This window comes from Pseudochaenichthys georgianus, chromosome 3 (assembly GCF_902827115.2).
Source record: "Pseudochaenichthys georgianus chromosome 3, fPseGeo1.2, whole genome shotgun sequence".
Taxonomy (NCBI): domain Eukaryota; kingdom Metazoa; phylum Chordata; class Actinopteri; order Perciformes; family Channichthyidae; genus Pseudochaenichthys; species Pseudochaenichthys georgianus.
This window is the reverse complement of record NC_047505.1, coordinates 42,494,793-42,512,868: the sequence shown is the minus strand read 5'-3', so window position 1 is coordinate 42,512,868 and position 18,076 is coordinate 42,494,793. Positions and strand designations below refer to the sequence as shown.

The window sequence follows — 18,076 nt, the reverse complement described above, 5'->3', positions numbered from 1 at the left end:
TATATCTACGCCGGGAACCGGAGTCGAGGCTGATCCTCTTGCTGTAGTCCTGTGTCTTGGATCCTCTATCCTGAGTTCTGGATTAAGTCGTGGACTTCGGGTCATGGCTGAACCTGTCTCTGCGGTCCTGCCTTGGATCTCGTCATGCTGCTTCCCTGATGGCTTCCACAGGATTGTAGCTGACATCCTCGTGGATTCATCTTCTTATTACAGACACATGCATTTCCTAACATTCGGTCGAAATGCTGTAAAATGTATTATCTCTTCGATTTACACACGGCATCTATTGCACGTCTGTCCGTCCTGGTAGAGGGATCCCTCCTCTGTTGCTCTCCCTGAGGTTTTTCCCATTTTTTCCCCTTAAACTGTGGGTTTTCTCTGGAAGTTTTTCCTTGTACGATGTGAGGGTCTAAGGATAGAGGGTGTCTCATACTGATATTCCAACCCAGTCTCATAAAAAAAACGTGTAATAACTACGTTGGTCCACAACGTAGGACGTAGTATTTCTACAAAAACGCCTCTGAAATGTTAAGATCCCTATGTTTTTTTCACCATTCATTCCAATGGCTGGCGTCTATGTCACGTGATATTCACATTTCTCCCTGCAGAAAAAAAAAAACATGGCCGAACTTCGTTTTATTCTCGGTGTAAAATGCCTATTTTAAAGTTAGTTTGGCCATTAAAATGCCCTTTGATGTCATTTGATGCGAGAAATATGAGTTGTTATTTCAGATTATGTGTGCAGTGGATGTACATGATCTTTAGTTTGCTAGTTATTACGAAGATTACTTCAGGAAATTGTGTCGATACAACGTTTTCATTGTTACCAAGGTGGTTGCTAGTGCTGCTATCGATATTATTTCTGTTATGTTGTGTAACAGTTTAATGGTGTAATCTTTATTGCTACCCCCTTCCCCGTCAATGTATAGTGTTGGTCCACAGCGCAAACGTATTCGTTTAACAAAATCCGCATCTAAAATTGTGGCATAGATATGTTATTTTCCCCTGTGCAATTCCAGTCTCACATCTCACATCACATTGTCATAAACAAATACCGGAAACAGACCGAAAACACTTTATTCCGAGTGTGCTTGCTTTTCTCTTTGAAAGTCATCACATAACGGCATTGTAATACACGGTTCGGCTGCATTAAATATTACATATCTGCCGTAGTTCTCTATTTATAGAGCCCTGATGAGAAGACTTCTAGACAAACATGAGGAACTGCCGCCAACACTGAAAACGTGACATGGATCATAAATATATCAGCCATTAAACAACATCTTACATTTCTTTTCACACAATACGTCTCCTTGCAGTATCAACACTAATTCGGCTCACTTTTATATTTGATCCAATTGGTAGATAGGCTGTATTTACACCATAAAGGTGCACAGCTGATATAAAGGGACACCTAGTGGTTAAAGCATGTTATTGAATTTCATTATTTTTATTATTAGATATTAATAGGATCCCTATAAAGTATATTCATTACTCGTTATTGTCTACTAATAGTTAATTAAAGACTGTATATAATGACTATTTTGCACATCCCTTTCAAGATTTCAAGATTTTCTAAGGTTTATTGACATATCATATTCACAAACGGTGTAGTTATGCAATGAATGAAAAACTTTGTGTATACCTCCAGCAATGTTAACTATGTTGAAGCACTTATTTTAACTGATATTATACATATGTATTATACTCTTATAAGATGTATGTAAATAGTATAAGAAATGTGCAGAATACGACAGTTTAATGGCTGGAGGTACACACATATTGATAGTCTTGTAATGCACTGTTGAGGAACCTGCAACCAAAGTTTTTCATCTCCGGCCTTGTCAGGTATTGAACAATCAATAAATAAAGAACACAGAATTATTAAATATAAAACAGAATTTGTGTGATTATACTAAATAATTTACAAATAAACACCACTGCATATTTACAACTGTTACACATGCTGATGTAACGCAAATGTTTCCAACTTGGGATCAATAAAGTATATCTTATCTTAAGATGATCGATGGCTACTGCCATATTTGCAAAGTGTGCCTCTGAACCTTGACAAGTGCATGTTTCAGGCTCATCAATTAACAACAGGAGGGGTCACAGACATAAGACCAGCTGTTAAATAAAGCTCTTCTGACCTTAGCTGGCATGTGGGTAATGCTGCCCATTATGGGCACAAGCCATTTTCACCCATTTATTAATTATATGTTTTAAATTTGAGTGTTTCCTATCCCTTAAACCTCCAGGGATGTACACAGTTTAATACTGGCAACTTCTTATTATGGGAAATACGAAAACGTCTTTTAAAACTACAACTCCTAGTAGAGACGTGCCATAGCACATGTTGCGAAACACAATAGCCAGCATGTGTAGTTCTGGGGACGGGGTGGGGGAGTGGGGGACGGGGTGGACCCGTTCAAATCCAGTTTTGGACAGTCTGCCGTGGTTCCATCCCATTTCAAGCGCTGTTCGACGCTCGGCATACTCTCCAATCACAGAGCTTGAGGACTATCACGGGGTTTGTCAAGCGAAGCGGAGAGAATACTTACTTCCAGGTGTAATATTCTGTAAAGCATATGAGCTGCTCCGACCCTCGGTCCTGACGGACTCCAACTTGTGTTTATTAATCAAACAAATAAATAAACACAAGGATAATTATGTGTTATTGTTGAGTAAAAGGAGAATTGCACAGGGGAAAATAACGTATCTATGCCACAATCTTAGATGCGGATTTTGTTAAACTAATACGTTTGCGCTGTGGACCAACACTATACATTGACGGGGAAGGGCGTAGCAATAAAGATAACACCATTAAACAGTTACACAACATAACAGAAATAATATCGATTGCAGCATCCCTAGCAACCACCTTGGTGACAATGAAAACGTTGTAGACACAATTTCCTGAAGTAATCTTCGTAATAACCATAGACTGTATATAGGTAATAACTAGCAAACTAAAGATCATGTGCATCCACTGCACACATAATCTGAAATAACAACTCATATTTGACGCATCAAATTACATCAAAAGGCATTTTAATGGCCAAACTAACTTTAAAATAGGCATTTTACACCGAGAATAAAACGAAGTTCGGCCATGTTTTCTTTTCTGCAGGGAGACATTTGAAGATCATGTGACATAGACGCCAGCCATTGGAATTAATGGTGAAAAAAAACGTAGGGATCTTACAATTTCAGAGGCGTTTTTGTAGAAATACTACGTCCTACGTTGTGGACCAACGTAGTTATTACACGTTTTTTTATGAGACTGGGTTGGATATTCTGAACAATCTGTGTTGTAAAGTGTCTCTACTGTAGGCTATTCTTATTATATGTAGGTTACAGCACTTTGGCTGGACCAAAAATCGTTTATAAATGTGCTATATAAATAAAACTTGATTTGATTTGATATCTCTAAGAAAGCTTCTAACACAGAGTTTCTTTTATATGACTACTTTTAAATCCAGGCTGAAGACTTTTCTTTCTGTCGCTGCTTTTAATTGAACTATTCATATAACTGCACTGTAACTTTTATCCATGTATTTTTCTTTTAATGTTTATTTGATTATCTTTGCTTCTAATGACTGTTTTTAAATGCCATTTTCTTAATGTCTTTCATTTTTGTAAAGCACTTTGAATGGTCTTGTGTTGAAAGGTGCTATAATAAATAAACTTGCTTTGCCTTGGCTTATATGCTCACATATGCTATTTATTTATTCGAATATTCTGTAGTGGACATTTTGTTAACATGCATCTCCTTTTAGTCTTTTGAGCTACTCTATCAATCCCTGATGTACTGTACAGAGGACACCCTGGTCTTTCCAGTGATATGTCATTGGTTAAAATTGCATGCTGGGATGATGCGAGAGATGAGAATTTCACACCTGGGATAGAAGAGGGTCAAGAAGAAGGGGGGGAAATATGCAGGAGGCTCCATGAGCGCACAGATATATATAGACAGATTGGGACGAGCTGGAAAGACATGGCCGTCTGTGGGCGAAGAGTAGCACGTATGTCTTATTGTTGTTTTTATTTTAAGTGGAGCCATGAAAAATGAGAATTGCCTCAGGAATGCAAGCTTTGTTTCTATGAGCATGGTCAAATGGAGACCACATCCATAAAACTAGTCAAGATGACCCTAAAGCCCGTGCTGACTGGAGTCCAATGAGGTACTTTCCCACTACATTGACTACAAAGTCTTTGAAGATCTGGAAAGATTCACCAAAAAACAAGCTAGATTTGTATTGACCAAATAAACAGCAATGTTCAGAAGATCAATTGCTTATTCATGTTTTAAATAAAGGTGAATGTATTATTGTATTAATATCACTCAATAACCATAATACGTTACGTAGTCCATCTGTTAATTTTGGCTGTCTTTTCAAACTAATATGGTCCCGACGTCCTCTACAGTGGACATACTGTAACATTTTAAAATAAAAAAAAAAAAGTCTAAATTGCAAGATGTTTTTTAACCCTAAATAGGTAGGAAATCACACAAAAAAAGGAAATTGGAAGACACTTTTTTTCCTCGGGTCCCAGGATATGATTACATTTACGAGTAAGACTCAAATATATGAACTAATTAGAAAGATGTTCTAAAGTTTTTAAAAGCTTCTTGAAAGTACAAGGGCTGTCGCTGAACGGACAGCACAGGTAGTTCATCCCACCAACAAGGACCACGAATGAAAAAGGTTTGCCCATAGCCTACAGGGAACTATAATTATATAAACTAATCCGATAAATCCATTCCTTGTTTCGGCTATCGTGCTATGCATTGCTGTTTTTAACCCCAAGTATTATGTGCTTTAATCTGTGACACGTGTGTGATGCATTTTATTATTGCCAAACGACCCCAGTTCTAGTGTAGGCTAATGTCATATTATTGTTGTTATCACCACTATTGTTGTTCTATAAATTGAAGTCTGTATTGATATTCTAGTGTTAATTATGGTTGTTTTAGTGGCTTAAGATTTTGTATGTCGCTTTGGATAAAAGTGTCTGCAAAATACCATAACCATACCATCTACTTCCACACTGAAAGACTTTATATATCCATTGTGTGCATGTATATATTCAATACAATGTATGTTATTATGTGTTTGCTCGACAACAACAACACATAGAACATATTTTCATCATATTTCTTTAATTTCCGTAAGAAACAAGTATTTTCATGCATTCATAGATCGTTAATAACAAGCATTACAATGTCTAAAACAGACTCGCTGTGTAGTAGACTCAATACTCGATGGTTGTACTTTTGCGGGCATCCAATTCCCTAGATAATGTTGCAAAAAAAACTAGGGTCCTAGTATTGCAGTCCTACGACTGCGGTCCTGAAACTGCAGCCTCCGGTATTGCAGGTACATACTATTGGATCTGATACTAATTTTGTTTTTCCCAGTTGTTTGAGGGAGGCTGAGCGTTTCTTTCAACTGCTGCTGCACACCCACCCCAGAAACCCATGGATGTATTAAAATAACGCAGAACCCCCACAACAGGCCTGACGTCCCATTGGAAGTGGAAATGTGCCACTATTGAATAGATCATAAATAAAAAACAGAATGACATTTTTTTCTAACGGCTTAAAGTTGACTAAAGTGTTTCAGCAGAAAAAATATCAACTTCTCGGGGTGGAAGAAAAGATTGAAGCTTAAAAATACCAAATAATAAGTATAAATGAATAAAGATGGAGAAAAATACACAGATGTGCTGATGTCACAATGGTTTTTAGCTTGAGATGTATTGTTCCTCTTAGCACAATGCTTCTTCTTGTGGTTGTTAGGACATCTGTTTCAGACTGCAGAATATGATGACCGCGTAATATTTACACTTTAGCCTTTCACCACAATATTGTCAAAGATGCTGATAATGAACTAAAACAATATTATTTATAAATAAGGTTATCAGTATAATTAATCTTCCTCCTTGTTTGTTCTTGTGTCTTTTTTGGCAAAGGAATCAACATAATTTGTGTAGGACTTTGGGGGAGAGAGACAAGTGCATTAGCATGATCTCAATATATATTTTTTCTAAAACAAGGTTATTGACAATAGATATTGCTACAACCTTCTAGGCCTTCTAGACAAGAGCTACAATTGTTGGCCCCATGGTGGTTGAGCTGTTGTTGATGCATATTGCGATAACTTAAAGGATTTGGCACTGTACACAGACAATAGTTGCCCTCATTCCAAAAGTATTATTATATTATATTTCTGCAGTGATAACCCATGATTTATAGGGATGCATCTTAAAAAGAGGCAAAGGATAATTTAATTAAATCATTTCAGATTTTTAAAAAAAAGGCACAAAATAATGCATCATTGCTTGTATAAAAAAAATGTTTGAAAGAAAAGAATACAATTATTTCACATTAATCAGCCTTCTAACTGATGGGGTCATCCAATAATTCAGGTGAAGTGCTCTGACACTTGAATTTGTTCCTCATCTGTTGCTCAATCATTAGGTCAAACTCCTGTCTTTCTCTGAAATGAAAGAAAACAACATTCACTGATCATATTTAATATATGGTGTGACAATGTCTTTCTTTAAAGGTTTAACTCATTAGGCTTCTACCTTTTACTTATGCATCGCCCTTTAAGGTACTTTTCTTCTGCCTTTTTTACTGGGACATTGTCCACCCCAGCAATGGCATAGATGATGGCCTTCACAGGAGAACAATAATCTTAATACACATGTACCACATACATACCACTGTGAACGGCAATATAAAAAAAATATACCAAATGACACAATATAGAAGAACACAAAATGAGCGCTGATGAAGCTTTAGCTCACCTCAGGAAGAAGCACATCCAGGACAAAGGATACAAGCTGCATGTCCATCCCATGTAGACAAGGGGCGATGGCCTCTGCTGTTGTGTAGAGTTCATTCAGGTACCTGTAGACCTGGTCCAACTGCTGGTCATCTTCCAAGAATACGTTCACCATCCTACGCCGATCACTCAGAAAGGAGCGAAGCCATCTGGACGGCTGCTGCCCACTGATCACAGACTAAGTAGAGCGATACAGGAGGGTGAGTTGATACTGCTCACTTACAAATCCCTACATAACCTGACCCCCCTATCTGGCTGACCTTCTTCAGGAGTACACCCTGTCTCCCTCCCTCCGCTCCTCCTCTGCTAACCGTCCCCACCCCACGCCTCGTCACCATGGGTGCTCGGGCTTTTAGCTGCACTGCTCCCAGACTCTGGAACTCCCTCCCCCCGCCATCCGACAGTCAGACACAATCACCATATTCAAATCCCACCTGTTCAAATCTGCCTACTCACTGTAGTGCTCCCCATTATATGTTTAATTTGTGTCCACTTGATTGTCTCCTCCATGATTTCCTGTTTGTGTTTTTATCATGTTCTGTTGCCTATTAGCGTATTCCTTTTTAACAAATTGTGCGGTGTCCTTGGGTGTCATGAAAGGCGCATAAAATAAAATGTATTATTATTATTATCATCAAGGACCAGTGCTCATTTAGCAAGTGTTGATCTTAATCCATTAATGTTTCAAAACATTCAAATATCATTGTGGATGTTTCTCTTGCACTCATCAACAGCAGAGACTCCATTGTTAAATAAAAAAAAACATATGAGGTCATCTATTGCAAAAGTATCGCTTTTAACACATTGGTGGGACATAGTTTTAAAGCATAACCAAGGACAACGTTTGCACATGCATTCTCTGTCAAATAAATTAAAGAAAAATTGAAGAAATTAAACTGAAACTAGAGAACGCAATTCCTGAAGAAATTGCATTGAGAATGCTGTATGCAGTCTATAATGAGTAAGAAAAAAGTGAAGCAGGAATATTTGGATACCAGGGAATGGGTTCAATGAATTAATGTCATAGAACATGTTTGCACAAATTGCACTGACAGAGGAATGCATCTGCACATATTTCCTTCATATATAAATACTTTCACATAAAAAAGCCACAAGAAATTAGTAAGTGTTTGCAAAGAGCAAGAACTTAAACAGCAATGCAATAGGTTCCATGAATCATACCAGAAGGCGTCCTTCCACCATGCGCTGCTTTACGATGAAATGTACCAGCTTTTTGTTAGCACGGTCGTGGGTGGCATGACTCCGGTCTGGCAGCAACCTTTTTAAACTCGTGCTGACCTCCTCATGCTGGTCACTGAAGCCATAATCCTGAAATGGTGCCTCAATCACATCCGCCGATTCACTGGGGATGGTAAGTCTCTCTGAGGCTGCCTTCGGGTACTTTCTCCTCAATGGATAGCCTGGAAAAGTGAAGCGCATGGTCAGGACCAAGAAAGGATGCAGGTGTATATACATTTTCATATTCTGTCATTGTTTAACATTCTGCAGTGGCCTAATATTCTGTGGTGGCACAAAACCTACTCATGTCGTGAGCAAAGTACTCGAGGAAGGAGCCAGAAAATGAGCCACAAGCTGCAAAGACAAAACATGATTAGTACTGCTACCAATGCAGTAGTGTCCAAACAATGTTGTTTTTTTCTGCATAACAGTTAAATGGACTTACCGATCTTTATTCTGTAGTCCGTTATAAGATCCAAGCACCACTCCATTGCAGCATTATACTTTTCTTTGGCTTTACACTATAACAGAATACATTTGAGAGACATTTATGGTCTGCCACTGATTTACAGGACAACAGCATTTTAAAAATACTGAGTGTATATTTCATGGGCAAATCTTACCTCCAGCTCATGATCTTCTTCACTGCCAAAAGGCTTCAGGGTTTTCAGAGCCACAGCCAACCTTAAAAAAAACAAAAAAAATTCAACTAAAATACCAACTACTGATGATTTTAAAGTGTGCCAACTCATGAGTTTTTTATTTGTTAACATTACATCAGACTAAAAGAGGCTTTTTAAGACCTACGACATTACTTTAATTAACGTTAACTTATTTTAAAACACAGCTCCTTTCAGGTGTTCTCACCAAGATCAGAATTGGAAGATAATATATGGTCCTTACAACCTGTAATAACAACCCTATACATTGTAAAAATACAGCAGATATCCAACAAAGCAGTGATCGAAAATTCCTTTAAATGTCCTACCCTTTCTTTTGGTGAATCAATGGGTCATCAATGAATATGATGCTCGCTTTTTTCTGCTTACGGTTCACACTTTTTACCTGCAAAGAAAAAGATTGTACTGAATAAAATAAAAGTGAAACATTAAGGCTTTTCTAATTTGTAAACATTTGAGAACTGTTCTTTTTTTGAGTCACCAACATTTCCATGCAAATTGACTTTCCCCAGTGAACACATCTACTTGAAATGAACATGTAGAATTATAACCAATAACTATACCACAGTGACTAGTTTAACAGTGCTAAAGTGATTAGTCAACCAATTGCTTTCAATTAAGCTGAAATGTACGACAGAACAAGTCATTCCTTGAGCAAAAATGGTAAAAGCAAAGTGTAAAGTTCTCAAATGTAAAAAAGAAAAAGCTAATTTCTGTATGGATGCAAAAACATGTGCTTATGACAAACCCATCATCAGTTCCACACAGGTTTCTGCACTCACCGATGCAGGCCAGAATGGGTAACTTCTATATTTGTACCACACAAAGGCTCCTCCTGTAATGGCTGGAGGATCTACAAGACAAAGACAATTCACATAAAGTTAACAGTACGTTTATACTATCCAGTCCACATCCAGTCCTTGTAGAGGATATTTTCAGTCATCGCAGTCTCTCTTACTTTTCTCCTGCTGCATCAAAAAACTGGGTAGCTCCTCGTCCTCCTCACTAGGATTATCATCCTGGCAGAACAAATATGGTACCTGTTCCTCATGGTGACTCAGCTCTATTGACAGATCTGAAGACAGTACAGAATCTTCTTTTGGGGAGTGGGTGGGTAGTTGAAAGGAAAACAAAATAACAGAATTAGATCTGATTATTTAGTTTAACCGAGTTATTTTAAACCTGTTCTACAAAACTACAAGCAGCAGTAGCTACCCTACCAAACTCCTCACAGACCACAGCATGTTTTATCACATTTCGGATTGTGAGGATGATGCATGAGGTGCACAGAAAAAGGTATGTTAGCCAACATAAGTAATGATAACGATATAATTGCAAAATGTACCGAAAATATAAAATTAATAATAATATAAGGATTTCAGTCAAATACAATTTTCTTTCAAAAAAAAAAAAAGGTGCATTTTTGGCATTTATAGGAAGAAATCAAGCTTAAATGGAACTAAACATAAATGATTAAAGAGGTGGATTATTAATACAATATTATAAGATGTATATTACTAACATAGTATCAATATGTATTTCCTTTTTTAAATATCACAGTTATCAATAATGGTATATTGCTGGACAATACCTTTCTCTGCAGCATCAGGCGTGGAGTGCTCCGATGACTGAGATGTGGTTCTCTCAGTCATCGGCACATTCCGCGTCCTGCCTCGCCTGCGCTTGGCTGGAGTTCTTCTGGTTTGACTGCGCGTCTGTATTTGCTCTCTCACCACCCTATTTCTAAGTCTTCTTATCGGGGAAGCGGGAGCACTCTCACGTTTTCTTACAGACTTTGATTGGCAGCATGATGAATCTACCTCTGATGTCTACAACAGAAAAAATATATCAAAAATAAGTTTAAGATTATTACTGAAATTAACTGTGGATCCTGAATAATGTGTTAGCTCAAAATGCAGAAACAATATCAGCAAAAGAGAAATTATGAAACACCTCCAACTGATTGGTGAATTTGCTGCTTTCTGGCTCCACTTCTTTTGTTCTGGAGATGTTGGACAGGAAGTCTTTGGAGGAGTTGCGGACTGATGTGGAGGTCAGCGGGGCGTCTTGTGTCGGTTCCATTTGAATATTACCTGTAAGTTTACCTTTAATTACTGTATGAACTGGTGTAGTCCTTCCCTTGAGTTCATTGGATCAGATGTGAAGTGTCAAAGTATGACATTTAGCGGGCCGATGTCATGGGGCTGACAGCTGAGAGAGAGAGAAAGGGGGAAGAGTGAGAAATGTGTTGTTAAACCAACCTAATGTGGAGGATGTACTTCCGCTTAACACTAAGGCCATGTTAGTGTTAGGACAATGCAATCATATCATGCATTTGCGTGTTAACTAGTGATGGTGAGATGAAGCTTCATGAAGCTTTCCAGCCAATTGGTTCGCAAACGGGTTCATTACTCGAGGCTTAATTTGCACACAAATTAAGACTGGTCAAAGAGTGTAAAACAGGCAGATATAGAAAATAGAAGATAGAATCGGAGGGATGGAACCCTCCTTAATAGTCACACATGCAGAGCACTCAGCACACCTCTGCATTTAACCCATCCTAGTACTAGGAGCAGTGGGCAGCTATTGTACAGCGCCCGGGGGGCAATCGGAGTGGGGGGGAAGGGGAATGTCTGGTGCCTTGCTCAAGCAGCAGTCCACACTCCATATTTAGGTCTGGTCAGGGACTTGAACCGGCGACCATATGGCTCCCAGTCCAAGCCCCTACTGACAGCGAACGGATGGTCAAAGGAAGGTACAAATAAACAGAATCACACGAAGCCTGGTTAGTCTTGCCTGACTTTATAAAGTGTGTTTTTTTTATAAGTGTGTGGTTGTGTTCTAGTCACTTTGCTCAGTGCTACTGCTTGTTACAACTTTTATTTGCCGTACTCGCCATAAATTGTTAGCTCAGGTTAATCTTGCCCCCTCCGATGTAAGCGTGACGCATGCGGTTCTTGCTTCTAGATCGACAATTTTTGGTGCTTGGTAAGCACCGTTTTTTTGTGCTTAGAGCCGGCTCCACTGCGGTGTGAACAGGAAAAACGGTGCTTATCGGGCTCAAGCTCCGAACCGGCCCTGGAACCATGTTGGTATGAAGGGAGCATGACTGAACCACTGCCGGACAGCGGGATCTTTCTTATACTGAGATTGCAATGGGTAAAGCCTTAACAATAACTCATAAACATTGAGTTGAAATCATATTTTCCTGTAATCAATTTGTATCAATATTTTATATAGTTTCCAGTTGAATTATTGGGATTTAAAAGCCTAAGGAGGAGGCTTGTAAACATTGCAAAGATGGATTCTTATTCCTTAATAATATTCGTAAACTTAATGTTATAGCCTAAGAAATACTAAACAACAAGTTGACATTTATTAACTACATTATTATATTTTGCTGACGCTTTTAAGAATAAAAAAGTAATATAGAGGATTGACCGGTAGCGAACCGGTCACCATCCTGATGAGAGTCTATCAACCAGCTGAGCCACAGCCATCTCCTCTCTGGAACCTGAAATACTTACTGTTTGTAAATTGTTTGAATCGGAATGTGTCATCTAGTGCAAAAGTTTTATTTAAAACTAGGAGAAGTAAGCAGGTTAGGAAACCAAACTAAGTGATGTGTTGTGGCTATCTAATCCGCCCCGCTTCGGCTCCCTAACTATACACACACCCACAGCACGATACAGTACAAACATCAACAAGTGATACAAACTAACTACAAGTGATACAAACAAACAATCTTCAGAGGCCTCTGACATTGCCTTAAATGGTTTTAATGTGTATCGTACCGACCGGCCTAATAAAGGTGGTGGCGTTGCAATTTATGTTAAGAATAAGTTCAGTGTAACCACATTAGTTTCCAAATCGATCAGTAAGCAATTTGAATTTTTAGCCTTAAATATAGAAGTGGCAACAGGTCATGGAGGTGGGCTGCTACAGACCCCCCTCAGCTGTCAAAGACTCCTTGTCTTCACTAGCAAATCTTTTATCACAACTAGACTACAAGGAAATAGTCCTACTTGGAGATTTTAACTGGGACTGGTTAACTGCATTGTCAGAGGATTTTAAAAACCTTTGCATCTCATTGAATGTTACTCAGATTGTGGACAGTCCTACTCGCCCAAATATTAAGTCCCCTAATAAATCCTCCCTAATTGATCTCATTTTAACTAATGTTCCCCATAAATATTCATCTGTGGGAGTATTTGCAAATTATCTGAGTGATCACTGTGTTGTAGCCACAATTAGGGACACTAAGGTCCAAAAGGTTAAACCTCGCATTATCATTAAGAGAGACATAAAACATTTTGTGGAGCAGGGTTTTGTGCATGATCTGTTTGATTTTGATTGGGGTAAAATCGATCTGTGTGCTGATGTAGAAACCACATGGTCTTATTTTTATCTTGGTTTTATGGAGATCATTGATAGACATGCACCTCTGCGTAAATTTAGAGTAAAGGGACGAGACAATCCTTGGTTTTCTGCTGAGCTGTCTAGTCTCCTTCATGAGAGAAACAAGGCCTGGGCAAAGGCTAGGAAATCAGGCTCAGAGATAGAATGGCTGCGTTTTAGGCAGCTAAGGAATAGCTTCACTTCAAATGTCAAAAGTGCAAAGTCGAAGTACTATTTGTCAGTTACCACAGAAAACCTAAATAATCCTAGGAAATGTTGGAAAGCAATAAAATCGATATCAACCGGTGAGATCCATAATGAGCTACCTCCGTGCCTTACCACAGCATCTGGCTCTATATCGGACAGGGCCACTATGCTAAATTGCTTTAATGAGCATTTTGTGTCCTGTGGTTCTCTATTTGATTCTGTCCCTAACTCTGCTTCTGTGAACACCACAGTCTGTGACTCTGAACAACGTGGTCTGGAAAACCAGTTTTACCCCTTTTACTGTTGATGTTGTTCATGAAGCCTTATCTAAGCTAGATCCTAGGAAACCGGCTGGCCCGGACAACTTAGAACCTTTCTTTTTAAAGATAGCTGCAGACTTTATTGCTCCACCTCTTACTTCTCTTTTTAACCTCTCCCTCAGCACAAATACAATTCCAAAAGTATGGACGTCTGCTTATGTCTTGCCTTTACTGAAAGGAGGGGAGGCAACTATTTTAAATAACTATAGGCCAATCTCTAAATTGTCAGTTCTGGCTAAGGTTCTTGAACGCCTAGTGAGTGAACAAGTAAAGGAGTTTTTATGTACAAATGACATCCTGTCTAAACATCAGTCAGGCTTCAGAAAGAAACACAGCACCATCACTGCGACAATGAAAGTGGTGAATGACATTACTAGTATTTTAGATAATAAGCAGAGTTGTGCAGCTCTGTTTATTGACCTTTCCAAAGCGTTTGACACCGTTGATCATCTCATCTTAAAGCAGAGGCTACTCAGTATTGGCATATCCAGCCTTGCAGTGGGGTGGTTTGTGAAAAGTCCCAATGTGTTCATTTTGATGGACTGTCTTCTGAGTGGTTAAACATTTCTAATGGTGTACCACAAGGTTCTGTTTTAGGACCACTTTTATTCTCCATATATATTAACAGCGTAGGTGATAACGTGGATGAAGCTACTTTACATTTTTATGCGGATGATACCGTGATGTACTGTGCAGGTCCCACCATTAAGGAGGCTGTTGTTAAATTACAGGCCGTTTTTAACATTATTCAGACTCAGTTCTCTGAATTAAAGCTTCTTTTAAAATGTGGATAAAACCAAGGTAATGCTCTTTTCAAAAGCAAAAAAGACACCAGAGCCTGTTTTGGATATTGTAACTACGCAAGGAACAAAACTTGAAGTTGTTGCCTGTTACAAATACCTTGGTATCTGGCTTGATGATTGTCTCTCTTTTAAACTTCATGTCAATAACCTGCTAAAAAAACTGAGGGTTAGGCTAGGGTTCTTTTTCAGAAACAAGTCCTGTTTCTCGCTTGAGGCCAGGAAAAGGCTAGTCACTGTGACCTTTTTACCTGTGCTGGACTATGGGGATCTGGTCTATATGAATGCACCTGCCCATTGCCTGGTCAAGTTAGATGCTGCGTATCACAGTGCACTGAGATTTGTGACAAACTGTAAAGCATTAACCCATCATCACTGTACCCTGTATGCAAGGGCTGGTTTGCTTTCACTAACTGTATGGAGGCTCAGTCACTGGTACATTTTTATATACAAAGCCATGCTAGGGAAACTTCCATCTTATATCTGCTCCCTGATCTCACGGAGAATTGTAAGTGGCTACTGCCTGAGATCGAATGCTGTGGTTTTATTAAATGTGCCAACTGCTAGGACTGTCTTAGGGAAGACAGCTTTTAGATGCGCAGCTCCTCTGTCTTGGAATAGTCTGCAAATTAAATGGAAACTGAACAATCTGGTGCCAGTAATGTTTTTAAAGCTCGGTTGGATGCTACTCAATCGGAAGCTATTGGTACCCGTTTATGTGGATAATTTTGTAAATGATGCTGTATGATGTCCTTTTGTTGTTCTGTTTATGCTTTTATGTTTCATGTGGAACTACTTGAACAGGTCTCCCTTGGAAAAGAGATCAATGATCTCAATGGGATTTTATCTGTATAAATAAAGGTTTGAAATGAAATGAAATGAGAGGGGGTCTGAGTCCTCTTAATCCGACTGTGGCACCGGGCTCGGGTACAGGAGGGGCAATAAGAGTGTTATCAAACTGTTTAGTGTCAGTGTTTCGGTTTCAAACGATCTGAAGCACTACCAAGCAGTCACGTGGTATAAACGGGCAGCGAGGCTTCGTTTGTCATCGACGGCGTCACTGGCCTAAACGATACAAGCCTCGATACTTGCTTCACCAAAAACGAAAATTGATTTCTCGAACCACGCTCCGAAGTCTCGGCACAGCATGTAACAGCACTAACGTTAGCTACATTCGCAAAAATACATCAAAGACTGTCGTCACGGAAACGGGATCCGACATTTGATTTGCAAATAAGCTAACGCGGCTAACAACAACAACGTTCCTCAGTAACGTTGTTACTCACCCCCAACATTCCCCTGCGATGAAAGCTGAAAATGGTTTTCTTGCTGACGTATGTGATATAAAGTGACACAACACATTCATAGTGTAGCCCATAGATAAACAGTATACATTTTGCACGGTTTTCAGTCGATGTGTCAGTTATAGCTCACCTTCATAAGGTTGCTAAGCGTTTACAGGAAGATATCTAAAAGGCACAAGACATTTATTGCAATGGTTGCCACACATGTCTGCAAACTGTAATTTGAACCCGTGTTTGATACGTTATCACGTTGATAAACATAACCTCAGGTTAAAGCAAATCGTATAGTTACTAGTATAAATAGTATACAAGTGACCACTCACCTTAAAAAGACAAGATCGGCCTTTTGTTTGGATAGTTCCCAATAAGCCTCAGTAATACATAAAGAATACATACATTCTCGTCCTGCCTGCACGCCTGCAATGCTTCACAGGTAGTACTTAAACACTGCGATAAAAAAGCAACATTTAATATACGATGGTCAAACCGAAGTGTTGCACTCCCAGTTGTGAACAAACCTAACTACTAGTTGGTTAATCTTGTATATAATACCGAAATACCGCCACCTAAAGTCCCGGAGTGCGCAGCGCAGCCTTAAATATCTGTCACTGACAGATGTCACTCAATCGCGAGGATACTGGCTTGGTAGTCGCGTACTTCCAAGTCACTTCCTTCAGAAACGAAGCAAGTATACTTCCAAGCAGGCCCGGCTCCAGGATGAAATGACTGAGGGGGCCGTTAAAAAATCCGAGGGGGCGATTTTTTTTCACAACAACGAAAAATACTGGCAATGTAATGATTTGACACACCAAGCTTTTTTCCTTCTCACTGCTCTACAATCTTTTTGCTTCTTTATTTTTATTCCGGATTTACCCGTCTCGTTCAGTTGTTTTCCTCTGATCTTTAATAACAGATAGTACATTATCAGATGGCTGCATTTTGGTTAACAGACTAACATTGATTTCCTCAATTTATAAATGGACAGGCTCTGTAATTATACCATAACCTTTTCTCCTCTATCCCTTAACTCGTCTTCCTATACAGATTTACTTACCTCTAGTCAGGTTAGGATTAAAGAAACATTAATCTGGTTGATTTTTATTTTCAGGATTGAATGTTCAAATCAAGGCCTAAAACCTGACATTTCATAAGAAAGTGACTAATATATAATTCGAATGTAATATTGGATCAAATACTACACCAAATGGACAGACATAGATTAAAAATAAAAATGAAGTCCCCTGGTTTGTCTCTAGAGTCTAACTGCCATGAGAAAAATTGAATTAATGTTCCAAAATCCGTCACTAGATGTACAACCGTATTGTATTACATCATGTATTTGTTAGCTGCCCGGATTATAACAGACAAAGACTCATTCTGAAAACTGCACTGGAACAACATAACATCAAGGACATGGATTTCAAGTCAATATACGAAAGTAAATCAAGAAATGAAGTAAACAAGCTGATCTTCAAGTTACTCAAAAACACTGGTCTGAGGACAAGGATTTAATAGAAACATTTAATAAATCAACAGTAGGTGGCGATATATGCTCCAAGTGGAAGCGATTCGCCATTAAAGAAAATAGAAGAAGAAGAAGTAGTAGAAGTAGAAGAAGAAGAAATACGCTAACACTACACACAGGCACAACACTGTTACTCTGTTTTTACTGACATATAACATTTGATTTCCCCTTGCTCTATTTTTTTTAACGCACATTCAAAAACGGGAACATTTTCGGGAGTCTCAACCGGGTACCAGCCACCGAAAACGGGGACGTTTTGGTCACCCATCCGACTATGTTTACAGCTAGCATACATGCTATTGCTAACATAAGACTACAAGCTCACTTGGGGTTGAGGCTTTTTTACACGTTGCTTGACTGCCTGCCCACATATCTGATCCACACATAGTAACGTGTATTGGGGGAAATAATTATTTAAAGTTATTTAATAATTGTGACATTTAGTGTACTTTTTGATGGATGAATGATGCTCAAAGTGAGGGGGGAAATAATACAACTGAGGGGGCAATGCTCCCTTTTGCCCCCTCGTGGCGCCGGGCCCGCTTCCAAGCCACAGCTTCGGAAAACGAAGAAGAATGGAACAGGCTAAAAAGTGTGCCACTCTCTCTAACGGTTTCAACATAAACTGTACTGAAAATAAATACCTCACGATGTCTATCTAATTATGAACTTGCTTTACTTCACGGAACACATTTTTGGTGATAACAAATGTAACAAAGTAACATATTTACCAACACATGTTCTAC

At 38.9% G+C, this 18,076-nt stretch overlaps 1 protein-coding gene across 2 annotated transcripts; it reads right to left on the bottom strand.

The window, feature by feature from the left end:
• Nucleotides 1–5,148: 5,148 nt before the first annotated feature.
• On the bottom strand, nucleotides 5,149–16,363 carry LOC117439648 (PWWP domain-containing DNA repair factor 3B). 2 transcript variants are annotated; one of them, XM_034075639.2, is made up of 13 exons: nucleotides 16,129–16,363; nucleotides 10,730–10,987; nucleotides 10,368–10,605; nucleotides 9,735–9,869; nucleotides 9,559–9,629; nucleotides 9,085–9,161; nucleotides 8,720–8,780; nucleotides 8,542–8,617; nucleotides 8,400–8,450; nucleotides 8,040–8,278; nucleotides 6,820–7,035; nucleotides 6,598–6,686; nucleotides 5,149–6,506 (listed from the first exon to the last, which is right to left on the bottom strand). In XM_034075639.2, exons 2-13 carry the CDS (start codon nucleotides 10,856–10,858, stop codon nucleotides 6,407–6,409), a joined length of 1,482 nt encoding a protein of 493 aa, XP_033931530.1. In that variant the 5' UTR covers nucleotides 10,859–10,987; nucleotides 16,129–16,363; the 3' UTR covers nucleotides 5,149–6,406. The 2 variants fall into 2 exon arrangements, with proteins under 2 accessions (XP_033931530.1, XP_033931524.1); XM_034075633.2 differs by having other exon boundaries at nucleotides 9,735–9,872; nucleotides 16,129–16,362.
• Between the last annotated feature and the right edge of the window lie 1,713 nt (nucleotides 16,364–18,076).

Bases quoted from the DNA above. Each gene is read 5' to 3' on its own strand.
- LOC117439648 (XM_034075633.2), bottom strand. From the start codon at position 10,858: ATGGAACCGACACAAGACGCCCCGCTGACCTCCACATCAGTCCGCAAC. The intron at 8,781-9,084 runs GTAGGACATTTA...GTTTTTTTTAAG, and splicing joins TTGATTCACCAAAAGAAAGG to GTTGGCTGTGGCTCTGAAAA. The intron at 8,451-8,541 runs GTAAGTCCATTT...TTGTCTTTGCAG, and splicing joins GGACTACAGAATAAAGATCG to CTTGTGGCTCATTTTCTGGC.